General features: G+C 30.0%; 3 protein-coding genes across 3 annotated transcripts; 2 read left to right on the top strand and 1 right to left on the bottom strand.

Moving 5' to 3' along the window:
- The first annotated feature begins 614 nt into the window (after positions 1–614).
- On the top strand, positions 615–1,562 carry LOC114190991 (floral homeotic protein GLOBOSA-like). Its single transcript, XM_028080102.1, has one exon. It carries the CDS (start codon positions 615–617, stop codon positions 1,560–1,562), a length of 948 nt encoding a protein of 315 aa, XP_027935903.1.
- Positions 1,563–5,493: 3,931 nt separating this feature from the next.
- LOC114190983 (MADS-box transcription factor PHERES 2-like) lies at positions 5,494–6,336 on the bottom strand. The gene has a single exon (XM_028080092.1). It carries the CDS (start codon positions 6,334–6,336, stop codon positions 5,494–5,496), a length of 843 nt encoding a protein of 280 aa, XP_027935893.1.
- A 17,436-nt stretch (positions 6,337–23,772) lies between these two features.
- Positions 23,773–27,496, top strand: LOC114178583 (nuclear transcription factor Y subunit A-10-like). Its single transcript, XM_028064586.1, is given in 6 exon segments — positions 23,773–23,931; positions 23,934–24,077; positions 25,606–25,715; positions 25,806–25,874; positions 25,992–26,132; positions 26,485–27,496. Coding segments are annotated over 6 exon segments (978 nt in total). The 5' UTR covers positions 23,773–23,813; the 3' UTR covers positions 26,881–27,496.
- Positions 27,497–27,739: the final 243 nt, after the last annotated feature.

The following is a 27,739-nucleotide window of genomic DNA, read 5'->3' as shown; positions in this document are numbered from 1 at the left end:
TTATTCTAAATCTTTTACTTACCAAATAAAGAAACCATTAATTAACTTTAAAATATTTGAGTCATTAAATATATTTATTTTTATAAATAAAATAATGAAAATATATTTAATGTTCCGATTCTACATATTTTTGAATTAATTAAGGATAATCCAATTATAATCCAATACGATAATGGAAGATAAAAAAGGAAATTAAAATCTCGATTATTATTTAATCGCAGACCAAGACAACGCTTATTATGTTATCATGCGATACATGTATGGGAAGCGAAGGAAACGAGCTAAAGAGAATACAAACCCGAGTTTTTTCAAGAATTAAACTATTACTCAGAAAAAGGAAAAAAGGAGATCAAAGAGGTATGTGAACTTATATTTGAACAAACAAAATAGTAAACTTTTGAATCATGAAAAAGTTAATGTTATTTATGTTGTACGCATTTATACAAAAACTTTGAATTTCTTTTGCTGTATATCTTCAGCCCAACATTGTCATCACAACAAGAACTAATACTCAGCTTATTTCTATTCTGATGCAAAGAAACAATAATTGTTATATATTACTATTTGCATATAAAGGTTTGTGCATAGCAGAAAATGGGCGTGGAAGGATACCTATGGATCTGATCGAGAAAGAGAAGGCTCGAAAGACAACATTTCAGAAGAGAAAGAACGGATTAATGAAGAAAGTTTACGAGTTTTCGACTCTTTGTTCAGTTGACGTTGGTGTGATTATCTTTGCCTCAAAGTTTCTCGATGAACCTGAAACATGGCCACAAGACCCAAGAGAGTTGAAACGTGTGATTCAGAAATATCTGAACACCACCAGTGATAGGCGTCCAAAGGTGTATGATGTGGAAGAGTATTTCAGTGAAAGGATGAAAAGGATTGAAGGTGAGATTTCCAAAGTGCACAAAGGGAACATCCAACTCAAGTACCCAACCTGGGATGAATCTTACAATGTTCTTGAAGAGGAACAATTGAGGATGTTTGTTGGCATTCTGGATGCTAAGCTTGATGCTTGTAATCAAAGGATGAACATGTTCAAGCGTGATTCGAAGGGAAAAGCAATAGCAGAATCAGACTATGATGGTAGTCACCTCAGTTTTATGCAGAACATGTCTCAAACACAGAACATGTCTCAAACACAGGTTTTTCCTACTAATGATAACAGTCAAGTAACATCATATTCATGTCATCAGAGTCAAAGTTCTCTACCTACTTTGTTTCAACTAGGTCAAAACTGTACCCAATTGATTGAAAAAAGTACAGTAGTGGATTGGAGTAATCAAGTTGGTGCAAGTGATCACAGAATGAGTACACAAGAAGATGGATTAGACAAAAACCAAAACTCCTTACCATGTTTTTACAATGCAAATATTCAAACAATGCATCCATATAATAATGTTGCTTTGCAAACTCTCCCTTCTCAATTGCAGTACGATGCAACATTTCAGACCCTGTCAAATCGACCAGGTCCATCACAGGGATTTACGCCTAATGGCTATGATCATTCTACTATACTTCAACCTCATTTTTTAGACCATATACACAGAAGAAAGTAGGTTCTATTTATTATAGTGTAGTATGTTGGAGTTTTAGTTTTTTTTCTCTATTTTTTAGCATTTCTTGCTTACAACAGTTACCACAATAATTTTGTGACAGATTTTTTTTATTTGTTCATTTAGAAATATTTGCCGCAATGATTATTGCATGAAGATTGTGTCAAATTTGCTTAATGAATTCCTATAGTTAAATCAGTGAGAATAATATATTATTAGACAGAATAAATATGGAAAAAATTCTTTGAAAAAAAAAATCATTTAACATTACTCATAGGGATAAATAGTCATGAAAAAAAAACTTTTGTATTTGTAAAAATTTATTGTACGTTAAAATTCAAAATAATATTTTCCATCTTGTTCCTATATAAGAAAAATTATTGACGAAAATTCGCTGGTAGTAAGTTTAGGTATAATTTTTTGTACAAAATAAAAATTTATAGTAATATGTTCAAGGATAAACAGATTTTACAAAGTTAGAATTTCAATATTTTATAAATTTTGAAGTTACTTAATCTCTTTTTTGAATTAAGATGGTAAAAAAAAAACCCTTTATACTTTTTTTAACCATGCTTTTTATACTCTTTGTGCTTTTAAAAATAAAAACAGTGCTTCTTAACAAAACGCTCTTGAAAAATTAAACTACATAACCAAGAGTTTCACAATTACTGTGAACGATGGAACATGTTATATTATAAGTTTGTCAAATACATAAAAAAGAAACACTTCAAACAAATACATATTCATGAAGATAATTGTTGTTGTTGACATAAAATAGAATATAATTTTCCTTCTCAACAACATCAAGCATTTTTATACGATATAGTATTTAAAATATGTTATTATTCTTTACTTCTATTACTCATATTTGAAATTCTTTGAAAGTGATTGGTCAATTGACAACTTTTCATTTTTTTCATATATATTTTTTTCTAAATATAGAAAATGAGTGATAGGTTGCAAATGAGTGGTAAATTGAAAACTTATCATTTTTGCAAATCTCCTTCCTAAATATTTAAAAATAAGTGATCAATTAAAAACTTATTTTTTTCATAACTTTTTCAAGATAACTATCTTTACTATGATGTTGGGAGTTTAACTCTAGAAGTCAAACTCTAGTACCAACTAAAATACAAAAACACATTAGAAGATAATTTATTAGTATGACATTGAAAATCTTAAATCAATTTTGACATTTCTTCAAAAAGAAATATGATACAAATAGCGGGGAAAAAGAAAAAAAAAACAAAATTAATTATGCAAAGACAAAAAATTATTAGGATAATTTTATAAAAATAATATATATTCATGTTGGGAATAGTCCAAGTATGAGTCAAAGTCTCACATTTAATATAATAGATAAAGTTAAACACTATATAATAATAGAAACTCATAAAACTGGTGTCAAATACTTTATATGTGTAAGACTAATGTCATATAACCATAGAACCACAATCTCTCAATGACTATAACCATATATGAAAGAATACATAACCCAACAATTCATATCAATGCACTCACTAAAGTTATTAATTTATTTTATTTAACAAATTCAATAAGTATAATACGTTTATATAAATCTTAATATGATGGCATGAATTAAGAACGTACATTTGCACACAAATATAATGAATAAATGGATGAAATAAGAGTTTTTTTACTGCAAAAAAATTATAAAAATACAAAAAAGAATAATTTTTATTTGAAAAGTAAAGACTAAAAAGTTATATACATAGTTGGAGCAATAATAGTTTATTTAATTAATAACTTAGGATAGAAAACAATAAGTAAATGATTGCATTTATATATTCCAAATTTATATATTAAATTATTAGTAATTAATTAATTTTTATTTAATAACTTATTTGACTATGTATTTATTCACAATGAAATTTTTATATTTAATAAACATAAATTACATTTATTAAATATCTTAAATATATTATAATTTATAAATATAACTATTATTAGTACTTAAATGTTATATATATATATATAGATATCATAATTTATAGTTTTTCAAAGTATGGTCACTACTAAAAAAACTTATATTTTTTATCCATTTTGTTTTGAAATTTTTTTTTAGGAAATACTTGCAAATTTTGTTGTGAAAAAAAAAATTGTAAGAAATTGTTACCAATTTTTTTGCTAAATATTTTGTATAAAACACTTTTTGCAACAAATTTTGTAAAAAATACTTGCAAATTTTATAATTTTGTAGAAAATAATTACCCACGAAAAAATTACCTATCAATTAAGATTTTCAATAAAAATGACAAAAAAAAAATTTCTTGTAAATATTTTTAATAGAATTACAAGAAAATTATCATATAATATAAAAATTTCTAGTATTGGATATACTCACATGAAAATTACACTAATATCACTAAATACACATCCACGTTATGTTATATGTTTAATAAGTTGAATAAATATATATATATATATATATATATATATATATATATATATATATAGATATACAAATATTAATTATACGTACAATACACATATATATTGTGAAAAACAGAATAATAAAAATATAAATTATTAAATTTTAATAAGTAAATTCTAATGATATTTTCTGCTATTTTTTCAGTAGCATTTTTTCACCATCACTATGGTCTGCTATACTAGATGTACAAGTATAATGTTTTTAAACTTAAGAGAATTATATGTGTAATGTAATAATGTAATTTAAAACAAAGGAAAAGGTTGTAGAAAAAAAATCCGGAATGTCAGTCCTGAATGTTAATGTAATTTAAAATTAAAAATTAAAATATATTTTTAGTAATAATGTATTTAATTAATAATTTAGGATGGAAAATAATAAATAAGTCATTGTATTTATGTATTTAAATTTATTAAATTATTAGTAATGAATTAAAATTTATTTAATACAATATTTGAATATGTATTAATTTTTCATGAAGAATTATGTCTTTAGTAAACATATAGTTACATTTATGAATTATTTTAAATACATTGCATTCAATAACTATAATAATGCATATTAAAAATATTATTTATATGTTATATTTAATAATTTCTATAAATACAATATACTCATATGAATATTACAGTAATACATGGAATGCTGACGCATACAACTTGCTTTGCTTGTATATGTTATATATATATATATATATATATATATATATATATATATATATATATATATATATATATATATATATATATATATATATATAAAGGTAAAATAAAAGTTTTTTTTTTCAATCTTGATTGAAATATAGTCTTCACTTAAATAAAATGTGTTTTTTTAACAATATTGAAAAAGTGTGATGAAGTTATTGAATCTTGTTAATATATTTTTTATACATGATTGAATAGTCTTATTAAAGACTATTGACAATATTTTAATATTATATATTATAATATCAATCTTATATTTCATAACATTTTATAAATATTGTCAAATTATTGTAACATTATAAAAATATCAAAGTGAATTACACACTATAAAAACTTCCACATATTATTAGAAGATAAAATATCCATACAAAACGAATAATCAGTATTCCATGATGAATAAGAAGGTTGAAGATGTAACTTCCAATCAATGATGAATATTTGTATAGAAATGTAGACTGAATGACCATGGCATGACCAAAATGAGAGTCATAATTATGATCTCCATGCCCATAATCAATAACAACAACGAACCATATCACAGAAATATGTTTTTGAGAAGATTAAAGACTCTTGAAAAAATGAACTTCATAATCAAGAGTTTCACAATTACTGTGAAAGAAAGATGAAAGATATTATATCATACGTTTGTTAATGGACACACACCTTGATTTTCAACCTCTGCTCCCATCAAAGTTTCATTAATGTTGTCTTGAACATCATAGTTGAAGGGAAACATCATATAACTCTCACTTATGTCTCCAAAACTTTCATAAGATGACTATATGTCATTGCCTGTAATTTCACCTGAAGAACTCCCATGTAAAAGTCCTAAATCACCATTATCACAAAGATCTATAAAATTATCTTGAGGCAATATCATCCCAAATGCCAAGTCATTATCATCAATCACATCATTAAAATTTCCAGAAGGTAACACCACATCAGTATCATCCAAATTCAAACTTTCAACACTGACTTGAGACAACCCCTTATTATCAGAATCACTGTTCATTGGACCAGTTTCTTTCGTTGAATCTAATGATGATTGTTGTTGAAAAACTTGTTCATCTATGTTCGCACAAGAATCAATGTCATTCTGCAGAGGAAAAGAAACCAGTGGTGTCGGAGGTTTATAAGTTGATAACTGTTGTTTAGAAATGTCAACTTTTACTCCACCACACTTCAACTTTCCCTCCACATAACAAAGTAAACGAGATATATCGCTAGCATCAAGATCCGATAAAGACTTACCCTCATGTATTTTGTACAAGAAATTTGACATGTCTCTCTCATCGTTCTTCTTCTTCAGTTTCATGACTTGTCTTTCAATCTTTCTGTTCATCTGCTCGATATAAACTTGTGGAGTAACATTTTTTTTTACCCTTTCTGGCAATGGAGCATTCTCAAACTTGTGGAGCAACTCTTTAGCAATATCATGGGATGGCCACACAGTTGGCACGTTGTCCCCTGGGCCATAGATGATTGCACATGCATTCACATCACAAAGGGTGGTAATATCTTCCATCTTCTTCAATAAATTTTCTCGAATTTTTCTGTAACGAGCTTTTCTTGCCACAAAATTCTCTATCAGTTTTAGTGTCACTTTCTTTCTCCTTGGCATGCTTTATGGCTTGGACTGGCGATGGTTCTCTCCTCTTTATCAAATGCACCTTTTTTGGCACTAAACTTATATATAGATTACATAACAAATGTTCACTGAATAGGAAAAACAAAAAGAGAGAAAGATGAAAGAATACATGTTAAAACAAAAATGACTAAATTAATCCCAGTCTCTCACGTTTCTGGAAATTGCACGTAACCCTCCATTTTTTAACGGGTTTATAACTATCTCCTTATAGAGATACAATATAACATAATGTTTTCCGTACAAACCAAGGGGTTTTGTGTAATATATGAAAAATGTAGGTGGAGAAATGTTAAAAGAAAAACAATTAAGAGGTTTATTGTAGGTCTTAGAAGGGGATATAGCAAGGCGAGGAAAAATTAAAATGGAAAGCAGAAAAGGAAATGTACTAAAACTAATAAATAAATATTAATAATCAAATTTTAATTATTTGGTAAGTCATAAAGAAATTCTTTAAATGCAAGATGCACCGAATTTTTATCAAGATACATGAAATATCGGATTTTGGCAAAAAATGTAAAACTAATATTAATTTGTCCAAATCACTACTACTGCTACTTTTATCTCTACGTCCGAATTAGTAGCACTAAATGGACCCATATTAAGGGCTGTGAAATATCAACTTCGCATGCCATTTATTAAAAATATTGCTCCAATGCTAATCAAGTTTCCTCATCAATATTATCAATCAAATTAGTAAAGTATATCTGAAATTAACCGATATAAAGATATTATTTAATCTCAGAAGTTCCTTCCATTTATCTTTCTATTTGCATTGTTTGATTTCTTAATTAGTAAAATCCTTTTCCAAACATTTTTCCTAGATAGTTAGGATTCTGTCACAACCTAATAAACACAGAATAATGGACTTTTTAGATTATATGAAGCCCAATGTATATTTAGTACTATGGAGGCTTTTCCCTGCACCTCCAATGATTTCTCCTGTACTCTCAAAATTTACTTTAATTTCATCTTTGGCCATGGTTAAAAAATGAGTTACTATTCTTTTTACTGCAGTGCACCCCAAATACCCCGCGCCTCACCGCACTGCATCCCCAAAAGCAGATTCCCTGCACTCTCTGCACCCCCTACCCTTGGAATCTTTGACCTTAAGCTTTTTTAAGGTGCAGGGCCTCCATCCTCCACACACTATCCCCCTTCTCCCTCTTCTCCCTCTTCTCCTGACGCCATGCTTTTTTTTTTTTTTGGAAACGGATTGTGTAATCCGTTTCCTTTTTTTTTTATTTTTTTTTCAAAACGGATTGTGAAATCCGTTTTGGCTTTTTTTGGAAACGGATTGTGTAATCCGTTTCTTTTTTTTTATTTTTTTTTAAAAACGGATTGTGAAATCCGTTTGTTTTTTTTTTTTGGAAACAGATTATGTAATCCGTTTCCTTTAATTTTTTTTTCAAAAACGGTTTCCTTTTTTTATTTTAGGTGAAACGGATTGTGGAAGTCGTTTCCCATACTGCTGAAACGGAACCTAGAATCCGTTTTGGCTGTGTTTTTGGTTTTGGAGTGAAATGTGAAATCGGTTTTATCATTTGATTTACTTCTTTAATTTTTATTTAAATTGTTCTTCAATTTGTGAAATTCAACCTACACTTACTTACAGTTCTTGTTTTGTTTTTGTTTTTACGAGTACAAAAAAAATGGAAGATAAGGGCGAGTATTTCTTATTTAATAATATAATTTGTATTTTATTTTATTATAGCTATGGTTAGGACACGAGGAAATTTATCTAGACGTGGTTCAAATGATACCCGAGAGTTCCACACAAGGTGGTGCACGCACATTTATGGGAAACGGATTACAGAATCCGTTTCATACACTGTGAAACGGATTCTGTAATCCGTTTCTTAAAAAAATTTGCAAATTTTTTTAGGAAACGGATTACAGAATCCGTCTCATACACTGTGAAACGGATTCTGTAATCCGTTTCCTAAAAAAATTTACAAATTTTTTTAAGAAACGGATTACAGAATCCGTTTCACAGTGTATGAGACGGATTATGTAATCCGTTTCCAATAAATTTTGCTTTTTTCGTCAAACGGGTTTTCTAGTTTATGAAACGGAAAACACAAGCAAACAGAAAAAACTCTAAGGGACCACGGAGAAGAGAATGAGAGCAAAAGCACTGGGATGGAGAACAACGAAACGCGAGAAAAATACTAAGAGTGAAGTTTTGGGGGTGCAGGAGGTTGGTGACGCAGTAAATGAAATTTACTGCGTCCCAACGAATTTCACCCACTCACGCGAATGATAAATAAGGGTATAAAGGTCTTTTTTGGGGGTACAGAAGAACTGTTGGAGGTGCAGGGAGAAGGCCCCTAGTACTATTTCATAACGAGCCCAGACGATGTACCTTAATAACTAAAATAATGGGCCTGATATTTTTTTAAGATGTTAAAATATTATTTTTCTTTTTTAACATGTTTGAGATGTCCTATTACTATAATCAAGATGTGGGTAGTTTTCTTCCTTCTTTTAGGAGTACAATCTTCTATTTATGATGAGTTTATGAGGTTCATTTATGTTTTGAAACGTGTTTGGAGGGAGATCTTTCAAAAGTTTTGGTTGGAGAGTATTTCTACTTTACTTCTCATGGTTTGTTGGATCAACGAGCAGTTTTAGAATCTTAAAAGAATGACGTCAGTGTTTGTATTTTTGTAAACATATAGAGTTTAAAGTTACTCATGTTTTTTTATGAAAGGAATCATTATACTGATAAGTTAGCTAATTTAACTTTGATTCATAGTGAATAATATAAATAGTCTAATATTTTACTTCCATGTATTTATTTAGATTTGTCTTTTCATAATATGTATAATTTGTCTATGTTCTTGAAGTATAATCTTTATCATAAATTTTGTGTGATATCCCTCATATTTTTGTATTATTTTATTTTATTTTTCTAATAAATTTGTATGTAATGACAAATGATTAATGAAATTTGAGGTATCAGAATATGTCAAAGTTCATAGCAATAGTTAAAATGACCTTATTTGGTGAATTGAGAATAACAAAAATAGCTTAATTATTTATCAATGAAGTAACATGATCAATCATGTAGAAATAATTATAAATTCTACCGTAATGTTTAGAAAACAAAACAAAATGGTTTTTTGTGACAAAACTTTAAGAAAACGTAATAAAATAAGCTAAAAATTAATATAAGAAAACACAATTCATTTGTATAAGTTTAAATAAATTATAATCCATGAATTTTTTTAAAAATGATTTTCCTTCCTAAATTTCGCATGCTCATATGTGAAATTTAGTTGGGCAGTCAGGAACGATCATTTCAAACTTTCACTTAAAATCAGTGTCAAAAATTGACTTAGTTTGTGTTCCTTTGTACCTGTTCCAGCCTTGCTAGGGTTTTTATTCCAAACTCCACTGCCTCTTTACATTTTTTTTTATAACAAAAAAAATATATTAATTAATGAGCATACACAAGAGTTACTTTCACCTTCTTATTATACAATCATTAATCACATGACATGATCTTTGCATCAACATGTCCCCTTTTATTATGGACTTGAAAATTAACTTGTCAGTAATATCTATATATCAATCACATGATATCATGTTTGGTAACCAAGTGAATAGTTCTAAACTCAAACCACTTATGGCATTATAATTATTATAAATTTGGTAATGGTGTGGATATTTCTTGTGTAGTTTAACTTTATAGGTATTCATGCATGCATTTTTTGAAAGAACTTTACTTAAAAACGGAAAGAAAAAGTTGAACCTATTCACTTTTGCATTATGACCTCATCCGAGTAGCATTATTTGTTTCAAAACGTAGACCAACGAACACCAGAAACCATGGTTAGGGAGAAAAAGGTTTTCAAGGTTACAAATTTGGGTTGTGCTTTTCGTATATGATCACTTTTAGTAGAAAAGGAAACCAAACAATTTCATATTTACCCTTAAAATATTATCCAGGGTAATCTTTTTTCCCTTCTGACGTCTCAAGATAATCTTTGAGTGCAACCAAAGGTTGATGTTAGACCACAACGTAATAAAAGTAGAAAATGATTTCACAATATCGTGCTAAATGCACTTAATTTTTTTTGGATATATTTGTTGAAAACATCGATGAGATCTAAGTTCAACCACATAAGATATTGACACCACTTTTAATCTAAAATTTTAAAACAATAGATTTATGTGTCTTTATCTAGTGTTCTACCTTCTCATTTCTATTTAACATAGGACTTAGACTTACACTTAGATTTTTAACAATATTAATATTTCTCGTTGTGAAATATATAATTTAATTTAATAATAATAGCTAAACAATAATATATTGCAATAATTAAACATTCTTTTTGTTATAAAGTCAGTTTTCTCACACACCCATTGAGTCAAGGACTAGTTAAAGAATAATTTCATTTGTGGTGCTTGTGATTATCCTTGATTCTTTTTGTATATATGATGAGAAGTGAATATGAAGATTGTACTATATGAAACATGTAGACATTTCACTCACATACAATTAGTAAAATTAATTAGACTTATGTGATTTGCATATAATATTTATATATGACAAACTTTGTTCATCTCATCATCAATCTTATCATGTATTACTATGCTTTTCTCTTCTTTTAAACGTTATACAAAAGTAAAGCACAACCAACATTAAATGTTGCGCAATATAAGATAACATATGTAAAGCAACAAAAACTGTTATACATTCAATACAAGGTATGATTCTAGGGATAGAATCAAAAGAAACAAACCAAAAACAAAATGTCTTACGCATAAGTAGTATAAGTAAATAGTTTTATACAAGCAACATTATCCATTTTGCTTAAACAACAAGAGAGATGAATGGTGTAACCCAACTGTTTTCATCTCCGTATATTAAAATTATTTATTATAGATGGTTGATTAAATAAAAAATTGTGAATGGTGAAAATAATAATATTATTACTTTTGCATATATATAAAAGTTGAAAAGTGAGAAGTACGGGTAGGGACAAATTAAAGGTAGAAACAAAATGTTATATATATTTCCACTTGAAGCGAAAACTTTTAGGAATGGAAGTCTCTTTCTTTCTCCACAACACAATCTGTTTTGGATTTTATTTGAAGAGAAAAAAGAAAGTAAGAAAAGTTGTGTTGGGGTATTGATAGTGGAAGTGTGGTGAATGGTAATCTTTTTAGGAAGTGCAATAGCTGTGGATCACTTCCCACGTGGAATGCAAATGTAACACCAAAATACAAACACTAATCTCTTTTTTCTACGTGCCATTACATTAGATTTCCACTTGGAACTTCATTGTGCTTTTCTCTCACAACACTTCATTTTGATTACGCTTTTCTTTTTTCCGTAATAAAGCGTAGAGCTTAAAAAATGGGTTGGAATCTGTGAGCTGATTTATCACGGATTTAGATCAGGTTGAGTTGAAATTTTTTACAAATTTCAATATGGGTTGACTTTTGACCCGGCTTATCTGGGTTAAATCCGTGATATGTCGGGTTGGCACACCAACCTGCAGATAAAAGGATCACACAAGTGTCTTTTACTAAGTTGAGTTTTATATTCAGATCATGTTAGGTTTTTTTTTTAGCATAAATAATTTGTACTTTTTTTTATTTTGGATTGTATTAAAATTTATTTAGATTTTAATTAGAATTATAATTTAATTTTGACTTAAGAAAATAAAAAAAATTGTATTTTATTTAATTAAGTGAATCTGTGAGCTAACCTGTTTAACCCGCCAACCTGTGGTGGGCTGAACTTGGATTCGAATTTTTTTGACTCATTAAAAAGTAAGTCGAATTGGATTGATTCACTAAATGATCAACTCATAATAAATCAAGTCAAAATAAACCGAATTAGACCAGATTATCCATTTTGACGGTTGTAATACAGTGTTAAGTGTGAATAATACATTATTTACGAGAGTTTAAATACTTACTTTATAATAAATGAAAAGGTTGAGGTTAAGGCGGATTTGGATTCCTCTAATTACTGGATTGATGAATATTCGTTTTTTGTCGTGGGGCACTTGGGATACTGTGATTGGGTGTTGTACTCTATAATTGCCTTTTCATCATAAGTAAAAGATCTACTAGATCTTCCTAAATAATCAAAATATAATAATATATTCATGCAAATGTTCTTGGTTTGGTTCAGTATTGGATTTATTGGATCTAACAACGCAATCACTTCTTTCTCTAAACTTATTGCACACACATCTCTACTTCATCAACTCTTCTTCTCCTATCCACGCCCATTTTTTTTTATTCCACACTTTTCTTTCCTATTATCATTTTCTCACTTATAAATATTTAAATTTTTAACAATATACATTAAAAGCAGCATCGTTTTAGTGCTTTTGAAATTAAATGATAAAATATGTAATTAGGTTTATTTGTTTTGGACAAATTCAACTTTGAGTGTAGTGATATTATAATAACCCGTACACACTAGCGTTTTGTCTTCTTTTTTTTTTTGGGTAAAACACTATTTAAACGTTCCAAAAGACGATTACACTAATATGGAAAAGGGGAACAGCATTTTGATCAATTCCACGAGTGTTGTATTTTAATTATGTGCATAACACCACAAATCCTATCCAAAAGCTATCCAACTCCAGTGATAATCATAAGAACTCATCCAAAATAAATAAATAAAAATCACAAGCATGCATCTTAATTTTCTTAAGCTTTTTCCCATTATTAAATCCCGTATTAAAAGAAAATAAAATTTCTTTCAAACGATGCTTGCAGAAAATTATTAGCAACGACGTGATTGGACTATTTTTTTTTCGTAAAGTGCATTTTATTAGTGATTGAAAGCAGAGCATGCATGGTTGTTTCTGTCCCAGTTTTTGTTTGGTTAGATCTTCTTACATTTTCACGATTGTGTAGATAGGTATTGTGTTGTGATGTAATTTGTTTTTATTTTTATTTTTATTATTATTGGACATTAAGTTCCCGAGGTTTCATCATTGGCTCGTTGGATCTTATCTTCAACTATATATGTACGGTGAATGGATTATTTGAGATTTTATCTTTGATATAATCATTTTTTTTTCGTGTGATACACAAGTTATTTCTTAATTAAAGGATCAATTCAAAAATAAATAAATAATGATTGGGTTGATGAAATAATTCTTTTGATAATGATTGTTATTTGACAGGTTTAGTTTAGTAGAATATTGATAATGTCTCTCTGTATGTTTTTTTTATTGTAAATTTACAAGAGAAATAGTGAGATAATGAGTCTAAAGAACTGAATCATCTATTTAATGTTAAAATTTTAAATTTAAGTCTAAGTGAATAAAAATTAAAAAAAAGTTAAATATTATACAAGAAAAAAAATTATAAATTTATTATTTTAAAATTTTGGATTAATTCTTTATGTTTTTATATATTATGTTTTGAAGTAATTTTTTGAAAAACTGATCAATGAGGTTCTGCGTATTAAAGGATAAAGTCTAAAGAAAATATACATATTCTTCCCTTATATGATTAACCATAATTCTAAGATGTTATTTAAGATATTATATAATTGTTAATTATAATAATTTTACATTTATATTACGCAATATAAACAATTTCTTTTATTAGCACAAATAAAGTCACCCAAAAAAATCTAAAATTTATAAGTGATATATTTTAAATATTCAACATAAATATTTTATTTTATTCAATATATAACAAAATTATAAATCTTACCATAAAATTTTACAAGAATAAATTTACAACTTCCTTAAAATGATATATAAGTATCCCAATTTTTTATTCCCACAAAAAGTCTTATTAAATTAAAAATAATAACGCTTAAATTAACTTTTCATTTTTTATAATGATTTCTTACATTTTCTTTTCAAATATGTAGCATAATATCGACTTAATCGAAAACAAGTTAACTATAGAACATGATAAAACCTTGTCTGATTATCATTGTATTTTGTAAATATATTTGAATATCATAGATGTAATGAATCACTCTAAAGTCATATTTCGAATATAGAGGTTAAGATATTTATCTCTCCTCTCGTTTTATAACACTATTCCATTAAGATAAACTAATTAAAGTAATATGAATTTGAATCTGGAACATAAAAGCATAAACAGGATGGTCAAGAAAAAAAAGAAGAAAAGAAAGAGCGTGTAAAATGTAATATGTTGACTTTATATAAGAGTTGGGTAAAACTTATGATATTTTTTGTAATGATTAATAAATTGCTTAATCCTTAATATTCGAGAAAGAGAAAAACGACAATAAATTTAAACTAATTTACCATAAAGTTTAGATCGTGTCTAGTTGTTCTTTAATATAATAATATGGGAATGACAATAATGCATCAAGTTATTCTTAAATAAATTTACTCATGATTATATGGTCATTATTCTTTAAGAATTACATGTATTATACATGTTCAGTTAGTTACAAAGTAAAGATAAGGTGAAGTTAATGGAAAATCTCTTATAAAAAAAATAATAATGACATGTTCTTAAGAGAAGTATTACTTTACAAGTGAAGATAATTACAAATTAATCTTCAAAAAGGAACACTCCTAAGTTTATTTGTGAAGATTGATTTAGGGCCTGTTCGTTTGTGAGGATGGTACTACTAAAATGAATTAGGGAGCGTGGATTGTTAAATTTATTGTGTTCCATTGTATGAATTGAAACTGATTAGAGAGCCCATATTTAAGAGATGTGCGGGTTTTTCCATCCACCCTTTTATGAGAAGATTACAGAATAAAGAGGGTTATTTCTCCATTTTGCCCTCGCTTTTGACATGCACGCACATGACAATATTCGTTTTGCTGAAATGATTCCTGAAAGATTCCTGCACCTCCTGAAAGATTCCCGAATTTATTCTTCTTCCAGCACGATTTAAACTGGTGCACACAACGAACTGCTCCAAGGCTCCAAGGGCTGTTTGGTTTGGCTGTTTGGTTTTGTGAAGCAGAGGTTTTGTGAAGCTCCGACATGTGAGTTATTTGGGGTGTGGTGGTGTGTTGTCTTGCGGGAGGGCGGTCAGCAGGGTGGTGGAGTGAGTGGTGTTGTAGGTGGAGTGAGTGGTGATAATGGTTGTGAGGGTGGTGAGGGAGGCACCGGTGCCCTCGCAGCTTGGAGTTTCTGAATGCATCGGTGTGGGCACCGGTGTTGGCAGTGTTGGTGCAGCCTGGGTGGTGAGCGGATGGCACAAGTGAGGGTGGTGAGTGAGGTGTTCAGTGGCGGTGCGGTGGTGGTGAGGTGTTCTGCTGTGGGTTGGCACCGGTGGCACCGGTGTGGTGCTGTGTTCATGGAGTGATGGCACCGGTTACGTAACCGGTGCCTTGTTTCTAAAAGGGCGACACCGGTTACAACACCGGTGTCGTTGGTTTTTTTTTTTTTTTTTTTTTTTACCTTTTTCTTAACTTCTTTTGACTTTTCTTTTAAATTTTTTTTAACTTTTTTAACATTATTTAACTTTAGTTTAAAATTTAATTATATAATTTCTTAAAAAGTTTAATTATATATTTTTTTTACATTCATAAAAATTTAATTTTTATTTTATTTTAAAATTTTATATAATTTTAATATTTTTTTAATTCGTATTAATTAATTATAATTATTTTTATAACATCAAATTACAAAATCATTCTCTTTTTTACACAAGAGTATTATGGTAACTTAATAAATATATCTATTTTAACATATAATTTTATCTATCACATCAATCAAATCTTTCACTAACTTTTATAAAAATTATCTCCAAATTCACTCACTTTACCCTCTAAATCCACTCAAAAAAACACAAATATCCATCCACCTAAATCTACACAAATTCATCTTCACACTCTCCCCTATATCCATCTACACAAAGGAACACACCCTTAGGGAGGAAATATGATAGATTTGAGTGAATTAGAGATAAGGGTTGTGTTGTTTTTTTGAAGGAATTTAAAAATGAAAGTGAGTAAATTTAGAAGGAAAGACTATAAGTGATTTGATTGATGTGATAAATTAAAAATTAAGTTTAATTGAAAGAAAACAAGATTATCAAATTGTCCTTGATATTGAAGGTGATCTAAAATTATATTTAGATGAGTTGGATTTATTTTATAAAAATATTTAAATGAATAAATATGAAAAAAATAATTATTTTAATAAAAACATAATAAAATACAATATATTTAAATTTTTTTTGTAAACAATTTAGAAATTTGGAATATTAATTATTGTTGTAAGCATAATTTTAAAAGTTATATTTTTATATTATTATCATAATTATGCAAATTATTAGTGATGATTTGCGTCATTAATGTACATAAACTAAGAAAACATGGGCGCGAATCCACTTGAGTTAAAAAAACAAAAAAACAAATAATGGAGGGTATATTATGATAATCTTACACAAATTACTTTCAAATATTTGTATGTGAGAGAAAATGAAAAAATAATGGAATCTCTGAATCCCTTAATTTCTTTCTATCTCTCAAAAACTTAAGTTACTCTCAAATCATTCCTCTCTCATACCTTTAAATAGTAAATACTTTCAAATGAACACAGTATAAATTTATAACACTTCCTACATTATCGAACTTTCACAGCATATTTTTGAAAAATAAGTCACCTCTAAACTTTTATGAAAGCTTATTTGATAAAAAAATAGTTAAATTTTATACTATTAAAAAAATAAATAATCAAACTATTCTATTTAAGTAAATATAAATAATAAAATATTGATATTATTATTTTAAATTTTCTGTAATGCGTTAACGTTACTTATTTATTTATTTTTCTTAATCATTGAGTATGATGAGCTAACGTAGAATTTGCAAAATTATTAAAAGATAAAATTTATCTTAATTAAAAAGTTTATAGAAATAGGTTTCGAAATATGGAATTTATTATATTATAAATACATGCATAATTATACATATATATATATATATATATATATATATATATATAGGGATGACAATTAGGCTTGGCCCGCAGAAAAAACGCGGGCTGGGCCAAGGTAGTGATCCCGCAGGCCCGTGCGGGTCCGGCCTGCATAAGCCGGCTCGGGCTAGCTCGCGCGGGATGGCCCTAAGCCTGCATAAAATTAAAAAAAAAAACTTGCACTTGTATATATTAATTACTTCTTTTATGGACTCTTGCATTAACGTTTCAAATTCTTGTATAACTGAAAAAGACAAGTATTATGTAATTTTTCATGTGCTAAAATTTAAAGAATACATTGTGGATGTCATAGTATGAATATGATGAAAATGTTAAATTATCAATTTATCATCTAATTTCCCAAAGTCTTTACTTAATTTTGTGAACTTCTTAAAGTTTCTCAATTTTTAAACATTGAAAGTTTTATCATAAAAATAAAAAAAAATAAAAAAGCGGGCCGCCCCGCGGACCCGCGGACCCGCGGACCCGCGGACCCGCGGACCAAGGAGTATGCGGGCCAGGTCGGGCCTAAACGGGGCAGGCAGCCCGCATTGCCACCCGTAATATATATATATATAATATTATGCTTACTTTACATTATAATATTAGAAAAAGTTAACTATTAATGAGCTTATTTAGACCAATAATACTACAATAAACTCACTTGTTTTTTAAACATGATAATAATAAAAAAAAATAATGTAGACTAATCATATTTTTAAGAATGACTTACGACAATTCAATCTTTCTTAATTAAACAAAAGTTATGTTTAAATATATCAAAATCATTCATTTTGACGGGTTATATCTTTTCATATATATGGTTTACAGTCATAGTTATTGAGAGATTGTGATTCTATAGAATTATATGACATTAGTCTTACACATATACAAGACCTTTAACACTAATTTTACACAAAAACCTTAAGACAATAATGTTATAGACATTTATTCTTATACAGTGTTTAACTTTGTCTATTATATCTAATGTAGGACTTTTGACTCACATTTAGACTATTTTCGATAATCTCTCCTCAAGATTGAGTCCCTTGTTTTTTTTCTTTAGATACTCTAACGTGTACATATTTTGTAAAAATAGTTTTTGGACTCCTTGAGCACTTTCATTCTAAAACAGCAAACAAAAACAAATCAGAAACAATCGACATAGTAATAAGTGAATATTCTTATAGGGAGGGGAAGTGAGAGAAGCCCCAACAAAAGGTATTAATTTGTGGTCCTTTCCTATGTACTTGTTTTCTCTATGGTTTTTCCCTCCTTTCCGCTTCTCTTAACATGTGTCTTTTTAGTGAGTGGTGCACTTAAATAGTGTGCAATTATTTGTTGACAAGGCTCTTATCATAAAAGAAGGGGAAAAGTAAGAAAGGGAGATGAAAAAGAAGGTCTTGCTAAGTAACAGTTACCTTAAATAGAAAACATGTTTTCATGAAACATGTTAAAAACAAAAAAATATAGCCGGCTAATGAAAATGAAGTTGAATAAGGTGCAGGGAACAGAATCTACACATGTGCCTAAGATTCAAATGGCTTCTTCACACAACTCTTCACTATTTATAAACCCTTTATTTTCCCTTTAACATATTTTAATACTATAAAACTTCATGTACTTAAACAAAAGGAGATTACGGATTGAGTGTTTTAAGAACTAACAGTGGCAATAGTCAAATATTCATCATCACCACTTAATCATGAAATCCTGATAAGAACGTCAACAAAATCAAATATGAATAATTGGTGGTTTTTTTCAGCAGTGCCAGCTAAGCAAATTGCAATAGTTTCTATCTAAAAATCTATTGAAAATGTAACAATGCTGGTACGAAGTTGTTATGGTGAAAGCTAAATCCAAAGAGACGAGAAAAGTGGAAGAATATTCAGTATAAATAGGATTATGCCTTGTTCGCGTTGTAGGTGGATTTCTAGATGTGTGAATGTTTTCTTTTTTTAATGTACACACTCTTTGTACCATGCCATTTCTGAACCATCTGGTTTCATCGCTGAAATCGAAGTTTTATCCACTCATCTCTATGTTATTTCTAAAAACATAGACCAAGATTTTGTCAAATCAGTAAAAGAAAAGCTTAGATTGAACCAATGTTTTTAAACTTAATTCATTTTTTTCTAAGATAAAGATAAAAATGAGATATTTCGAGATATGCTAGCATGATGCACTGTCAAATGCAAAATCATAGAACATAATATTTTAAAAGTGATAAGAAACTCAATTATTTAAATATTAAAATATTTTAGTATAAATAGTTTTGTTATAAACGAGTTTTATTGTTTTAAAACATATAATTTTCTTAAACTACTTTTTTAGAGTTATTTGACTTCTCTCTAAGGATTCTCATCACACTTGATTTTATATCTGAGACCGTATGAGTGTTCCTTGTGGCGAACTCTTCAATTTGGACCAATCAGTTTCTCTGTTCGTGTAAGTAAGTTTCAATCCCTTTTTCTCAGTTTTCTTCTGTTTTCTGTTGCATATGAGACTTTTTTCACTTGCATGTGTGCTTTTAGTCTTTTATATTAGACTTTGTTGATCAGTGACACAATAGTATGTCCTGATCGTTCTTGTGATGTTTCTATGTGTAGATAGAACATCCAGTCGAGTTTGAAACAGTTTGGTGTTTTTAAATTTGTTTAAGCTAGATAATAGGTAAGGGAAGCTTGTTGTTACCTATATGCATGAATTTGATATGTTTTGATATTTTTGCATGCCTGTGTTTGATGGTGATTTGGTGATGAAAATGAGTTGTATGGTAAAACTTGTTGGTATGTATGATTTCAGTATTTTAGATTGTTTGATAAATGATGAAATGTTGTTGTTTGATTTAGTGATGATCGGGAGAAATTAGAATTTTGAATCTTTAATCAAATTGGTACCAACTATAATGTTTTAAAACCATTTTGAACCAAGATCATAAGAGAAGAGTACCAATTTGAATAAGGAAAGAAGATTATAAGAGAAGAGTACCATTTTGAATAAGGAAACAGGTCTAAAATCCCCAAATTCACAAAAAGTGTTGTCATATAATGTGGCGTTGAGCGACAGATTCACTGTTGAGTGCCACATTTTTTCGAGGTGATTGACATTGAGCGTTGGCCAAGTGGCATTGAGCGTTGGTGACCACTATAGGTATGGGAGCATTTTAGCTTTAAGACGCTCAGCGGTGGCATGCTGATGTTCGTTTTTACGAGACAAATGCCAGATGCCCTTAATTGTTTGTTTTCATGTTTAGTTAGTTTAAATGATCTATCGTTTGGTTATAAGCATATTCTATGACTTTTATTATTATAATTTGAGGTGAAAACATTGTTGTGGGTATGAATGATGATAATTGGTATGGAATGATGTGTGAACATGTGAAGTTATGATGCTTGAAGGGAATTCTTGGTTATGATATTGATAGTGTATGCCTTGATATAGTAGATGTCAGTAAGGAATATACCTTAAACTCTAATAATCATTCACACTCATAGAGTAGAATGAGTTATGTGGTGAGAGTAGCAGGAGATCCTAGTCTTGGGACGTATTAGGCCTTAGGTGTGAACATGATTAACCTTGTGTATTGAGGCTAGACTTTGAAGAGTCTACGAACCATCACCGGTGCACATTTTTAATGAATTTTATATCAAGAACATGTATCCAGATAATTGAGTTTCTTGTCAACTATTGGATGAATTTAGGTAGTGATATGATTTATACTGTGTTTGAATGCTTTTGGCATGAGTTAATTATATATATATATATATATGAATATTTTTATATATGAATATTTTTTTGATACATTAGCTTATCTTGTTTTGTGATTGTGTTATTTGGTTTTGTTTTCTTCTTTTGCGATGATCACCTTATTGATGTGAGCATATGAAGATATAGGTTTAGAGACACATATGGAAGATGAGGAGTTATCAGTTAGAGTAGTGAGAGATCTCAGAAAATTTTAGTATTGGTTAGTTTTTATATAAAGCTTGTTGGTTTAATTTGAGTATATCAATGATATATTTTCATAGTCCTAATTTTTGGTAAGATTCTATTAATATATTTTATACACTGAATTAACTATTTTGAATATTATGGAAAAACGTTTTATTTTATTAATTTTAAAATGTTAAAATGAGATGTTATAACTGATATTACTGTGTCAATAACTTTAATTCAAAAGTATCATAAATAAATTTACATATTTAATAAATATTTGGTATAAAAATCTCATTATTTTTTGTAAAGTACCAATTAGCATTGGTAACTTTAAGAGATTTTAGAAACTTATTTGACTTGTTCATTTATATGGACTTGTTAATATTAATAAATATTATTATTTAATAACAATAAAATTTAAATCGAAGTAATAGAATACAAAAACTCAAATTACATTGATATAACTTCTATCAAATATTATATTATTAATAATGTTATATAAAAAGTAAATTTTGTTAACCTAACTATTTAATTATAATTTTTATATTAACATGACTATTCACGCTAAATTATAAAATTGATCGATAATAACAAAATATTAAAATTATCAATTTTTTAGTGTATTTTGAAAAGTATACATTATGTTGATTTTAATACACAAAAGCGAAATATAAAAGAATATTATATTAACATAGTTTACTGTAAATAAGATTTATGTGGAGGGAATTTATAATCTAAGAGTTAGTTTTGGAAAAGAAAAATCCAATTAAACATTTAAACAACGTAAGATTTAATAAAAGTTACATAAATGTTATATGATTTCTTCCATCACGTATATTTTAATATTTTAATATAATAAATATTTTATTTAACTTTGAATGTTGTGAAATCATGAAAACATATTTATGTATCATTTATTTAAGTTGCTTCACTGGCACCATTAAATTTTGAATTAGATTCTTAATATTTTGAAGTGATTCTAGAAAGATGACCAACATTTAAGAAAATACGACAGAGTGCATGTATGAGTAAAATAATGGTTATGTTATAAAGAAAACAAGTGTTTTTAAGAGCAGAAAAGGGTGATTGAGAGTGTCCCACAGATATGCATAAAAGTAGTGCAAGAAACGAAAGTGATAGATAACTTTAAGGTAGTTAAGTCAATTTGATTTTCAAAGGGCGTGAACGGTTAAACTTTTTGAGTGTTGGAAACAACAATTCTGTTCACTCTAGACAATTTTCTTGAGCAACCAAATTTTGTGAATACGAAAATGGTGCAATCAAAGGGTATGTATGTGTGTGTGTAACTAAAATAGTATAATGCTACCCACCCCTCTCATCATCTAATGGGCCAAACCACACCCTAATTCACAACTCAAGACACTCAACAAACAGGACCACATTGCCTCCTCAACTTGCATTACTCAGAATATTAAATGAAGGGACATTGCCACAAATGGAGAGGGTGGTGCTTAAAATATTGCCACCATCTTCTTGATTTGCACCATTCTATTTTGGGTTTTGGAAACTGAGAGATGAAGAGGAGAGTGAGGTAGAAAAGCATGTATAATCAATGTAAGATACTACAAAAGATCAGTGGCAGTTAGTGATGTTATAATTCATTGAAAAATATAATAATATTAAAGAAGGGGTCACATAGTACTAAAAGGAGGTGGTGGAGGGACCTTGGTGTGCATGAAAACCGAAGCTCATTGGCGTCTTATTTTCCATTACACTTGTACGCTTTCATCTCCTTTCTTTCCCTTCACTTCCACTTTCTCTCTCCTTTCTGTGCTTTTCTGCTTCATATTCTGCCGACATCGCTCCAACCTAATGGGGTTGCCTCTATTTCTGCGTAGGATTCCCTGTTGTTACTCCCTCTTCACTCTCTATAACCACTGAGTTTCACACGTTAGTCTCTCCCTTTTCTTTCTTCTACTTCTTGGACTTAACGGTTATTGTCAACTTCACTTTTCTGTTTCTTGGTCTGTCTCTGTCTTTTGTTTTTGCTTCTTCTTGTGGGAAACTCAGAACTTCGGTTTCTGGGTCTGTTGGTTTATGTATATACTTCGTATGTATGCTCATATCTGGTTTATTGTTTGTACTTTTCTGTTGGGATAGTTGTTGGGATGTGCTTTTCTTGATTGTAATTCCCATCTTACTTTTGTCTTCTTCTAATTATCTTCACTTTTGTGTCCCCTTTCAACCTCTAAAGTCTTCTGTTATTATTGCCATGGCTTTCTAGAATACTCTGATTAACTCTTTTTTTTTTTGTGTTATTAGTATTATACTTGATTATTGGTAAGGCATGGAAATTGAAATTGTTTTTTGATGTATATTTCAATTCAGCTCCTCTCTCTGTTGATGTTTATGCTGAAGACTGAATATAACTCTGAGGTACATGCTATTTATGTACTGATTCTCCCTCTTTTTCGATTTCTCTCTTGGAAAATTTGAGATTTTTGGAAACTGTATATTTGTATCTTCCCCTTGGCCTTATTATTGGTTGTTGTTCCATCCTTGCTTACAGGAAGTTTTTGTTTTTTTTGTTTTTTTCTACACACCAATACGATTAACTTAGAAATCATCTTGTGGGGGCGCATATGGCGATGCAAACTGTTTATCTGAAAGAACATGAAGGAAATGCCGCGAATTTTGTGGGGGCCTTGTCATCTGCAGGTTCAGGACCCTGGTGGGGTGGTTTTGGATCTCAAGGTGTTCATGGGGTGAGTCTTGTGGCCAAATGAAACCCTTTTCATTGGAGCTTCCGAACTGCATAAACCATCATGCTGCCAATAAGCCTTCTGCAAGAGGAGCTGAACAAGTGTTGGGCAAAGGACACACAACTCAGTTTACCATCTTTCCAGGTATTTAATTGTGGCTGTAATTTAGTTACATGTGTTTTCACCAAAATAGTAATTCGAATTATTAACTGTTGATGGAGTTCTGAGTAACACACAGAGATATATATATATATCACTACAGCTAGTTCCTGTGCATCTTTTTGCGATAACATTTTGGGAGATGATTGTCATGATAAAGGAAAAGTTAATGATATCATAACTATGCTGGGAAAATCTAAAGGGAGAGGAGCTGCATATATCAGTTTAGGAGAGTGTTTATGAAAAATGTTGAAAATTCATTCAACGTGTCAATCTACCAAATATTTCTAATAAGGTTTGATTCCTCAAAATGTACAAACACATACTTTATTGCACATAGTCTGAGAAATCAAAGAAAAAGCAAAAAGTTATTCTTTTCTTCTTAGACTTTGGATGCAAACAAAGGAAGCTTGATGTTCAGAATGGTGGGTCAGGATCACCACAAGGAAATAAATTATACATTTGAAAGATCTAAGGACTTCAACTTAATTTTTCTTCTTGATTTACTAACGTTAGAGTGTGGTGAGTTTTGCTTATTGATTTGAACTGGTGAAATTAAAATAGAAAATTGCTTCACTGAAAACATTGCAGACGAGACTTTAGAGTTTACCCCTATTCTCAATGAAATAAAAAGGTTAACGTACTCACACCGTCTCCGTAGTATAGTATATAGTATCTCTCCGAACTCAATTAAGCTTTTTACAGTCCAAATTCCTTTAAAAAGCCCCTTATAATATTCTAATAATGCAAAATGGTTCACACTGCAGTTCAATAGTTTCACTCGAAATAAGGAATAAACCCAATTGACATGGTTGATTACCATTGTTGGAAAACTGTAGGGATTTTCTCAAATGGTTTTAACATTTAACAGTGGGAACAAACCATTGATTTGAAAAAGATTGTGTACAGTATTTCAGTACTTAATTAGCTTCAATTTTGAGTAAACCGCTTTCCACAGGAACCTCAAGAGATTGCTGTTGTATTTCGTAAGCTAAGATAGTCAATATGTTTAGCTGATATGGGTTGAAAAGGAAGACCATCAATAAGATATATCAACTCAGACTTTTCATACACCGTTGGAAGTCCCACATCGACTAGAGAAAAATCCAATTTACAATATATAAGTGGGTACAATCTCACCTTACAAGCTGGTTCTGTGGGGTTGAGTTAGGCTTAAAACCCACTTCTAATATGGTATCAAAGCCAAGTTAGATCCTAACGAGTTTTCTTTAAATATTTTGTTTCACCGGATATCAGGTCGCTAACAGACTACCCCATGTACAATTCTCACCTTATAAGTCCGTATCCTTTTAGGTGCATGTGCTAGCTTCCAACGCGCTTGAAACTGGATTTTTGTGGCTTAAATTCTGAAACTAAAATTATATCACGGACTCCAGTGATTGTTTAGAAAACTACTCTGCTTTTTGTTTTTCATTTGTTAGAAGTGACAGTGTTTTGTGTACTTGACACATAAACTTTCCTTTGGGTAACCATTAAGACGTTTCTTCCTCAGATGATTGTAAAATGTCAGATGATGCGCAAACGCTTCAGACAACCATATCACTGCAGCCATCACTAGCTGACTCTCACTCTCGTTTTGAGATAGGATTTAGTCAGCCCATGGTAAAATCTTCTCTCACTTTGATATTTTAGCATTTCTTATTTGTGTGATTAAACATATTTTGCTTCTGCTTGGTATCCTTCCCTTTGTAGATATGTGCAAAATATCCTTATACGGATCAATTTTATGGGCTCTTCTCAGCTTATGCACCTCAAATTTCGGTCTGTCTTTTACTTCAGCAACCTTCTTTATACTCTCATCTTGATCTTGCCTTTAGTTTTCATTTGGTAGTATAGTGTAATCTTTCTCTGTTTTCTAAATCATCTGCAACAATTCAGGGACGTATAATGCTGCCACTTAACATGACATCTGATGATGGACCAATTTACGTAAATGCTAAGCAGTACCATGGAATCATTAGGCGTAGGCAGTCCCGTGCCAAAGCTGTACTTCATCACAAATTGACTAAACGTCGCAAGGTAACACAAATATTTTTTCATCTTATACTAATAATCAACATTTTTTAGCCTCAGCCTCACTGGCCTTGAAACAAAGTAGATATGACTTATGATAGGGTCGCTGGCCTAACTTTTGTAGAAAGTGATGAATTGTTTCTTTTAAGTAACAAAGGCCATATATAGAGCATTTGTTAGGTACATTCTGCAGCTATCATAATTTTTCAAATGTTATGATTCACAGTTCAAAACCTACCATTCGATTGGATTTGACTATTTATCAGTTTATATCATAAGATGAACCTTACGTGACTTTGTATCACAGTAACCCTTAAGGTGTTTCTGTAGTTATTTGATTAGTAAATCTGTCTTACAGCCTTATATGCATGAATCACGCCATCTCCATGCAATGCGGCGACCAAGAGGATGTGGAGGTCGCTTCTTGAACACCAGGAAATCTGGTAATGGAAATGGCAAAACTGACAATGAAGTGCATGAAACTGTTGGTGAACAATTTCATTCCGGTGGTTCTCAGAGTTCTGAATTCCTTCAGTCTGAGGCTGGAACTTTGAATTCATCAAAAGAGACTAATGGCAGCAGTCCAAATATTTCTGGCTCAGAAGTGACTAGCATGTATTCGCACAGATTTTCCCTCAATCATTTTGGATCTTCTGTCCACACTCTTGTAGACATGATAGATGGTGGGCGTGGAATGATCATACCCCCCAAATGGGCTGCAGCAGCAGGAAACTGCTGCAACCTTAAAGTCTGACAGAAAAAGAAAGAAGGGTGGGTTTGGTTCAGTGCTGCATCAAACCCATCCTTCATGAGACCAGATGAAGAAGCTTTGTTTCAGTTGGGTGTGTTGACTGTGACAAGTTTCGTTGTGTAGGATCGTCCTAACATCTGGTCTAGGCAATCCATCCTTGGCTCATATACTTTGGCAATCCATCCTTGGCTCATTTAGGCAACTCATCCTTGGCTCAATGTACCTGTACTAATTTGTCTTTGTGCATGGGAGTAGAGTGTCTTTGGCATGCTACAAACTAAAGACTTCATACCCTGATGGAGAAGACAACTGTGTGTCTTTGTGTGAAAATAAAACCATGAAACTCTAGTTATGTGTGTTTCTGCCAAGTCTAAACTTGGTTTTGTACTTTGTATTTTGTATTTAGGAACTATGTATTTGCAGAACTTTGACCTGTGGTCTTTGTTAAAACAAGGCACTGGTGTTGTGATAAAATTTCCATCGTGACTTCTGGTTCGGTTCAGTGTTTCAAGATTTCCTTTGAGAAGAGAAAGAAACATGGCTTGTTAGATGCAACAGTAAAACTTGTGTTTTGCTCAGTTTAATTCGATTTTCATTCTTGTAATGATTTTTAGTTTAAGGAAATTTAGCTGGAATTTTGACTTTCTAATTTTGGGGACGTAATAGTTCAGACTTTGCTAAAAAATAGTTTTCCTTTGCTAAATCACCACCTCCTACGCACCCGCCAAACAAATTACTCCCACAACTTCCTTTGAGATTTGAACTATTCGTGCTTTATTGTTTTAATTTATCAGCTAATTGTCATAATATTTATTATTTCATATTTAAATTTGTTTTCAACCATTACATCCAACTACTAAGA

Source organism: Vigna unguiculata, chromosome 1 (genome assembly GCF_004118075.2).
Source record: "Vigna unguiculata cultivar IT97K-499-35 chromosome 1, ASM411807v1, whole genome shotgun sequence".
In the NCBI taxonomy this organism is placed as follows: domain Eukaryota; kingdom Viridiplantae; phylum Streptophyta; class Magnoliopsida; order Fabales; family Fabaceae; genus Vigna; species Vigna unguiculata.
This window is presented reverse-complemented; position numbering and strand designations above follow the sequence as displayed.

Excerpts from the sequence above, each read along its gene's own strand:
- LOC114190983 (XM_028080092.1), bottom strand. The coding sequence starts at position 6,336 with ATGCCAAGGAGAAAGAAAGTGACACTAAAACTGATAGAGAATTTTGTG.
- LOC114190991 (XM_028080102.1), top strand. The coding sequence starts at position 615 with ATGGATCTGATCGAGAAAGAGAAGGCTCGAAAGACAACATTTCAGAAG.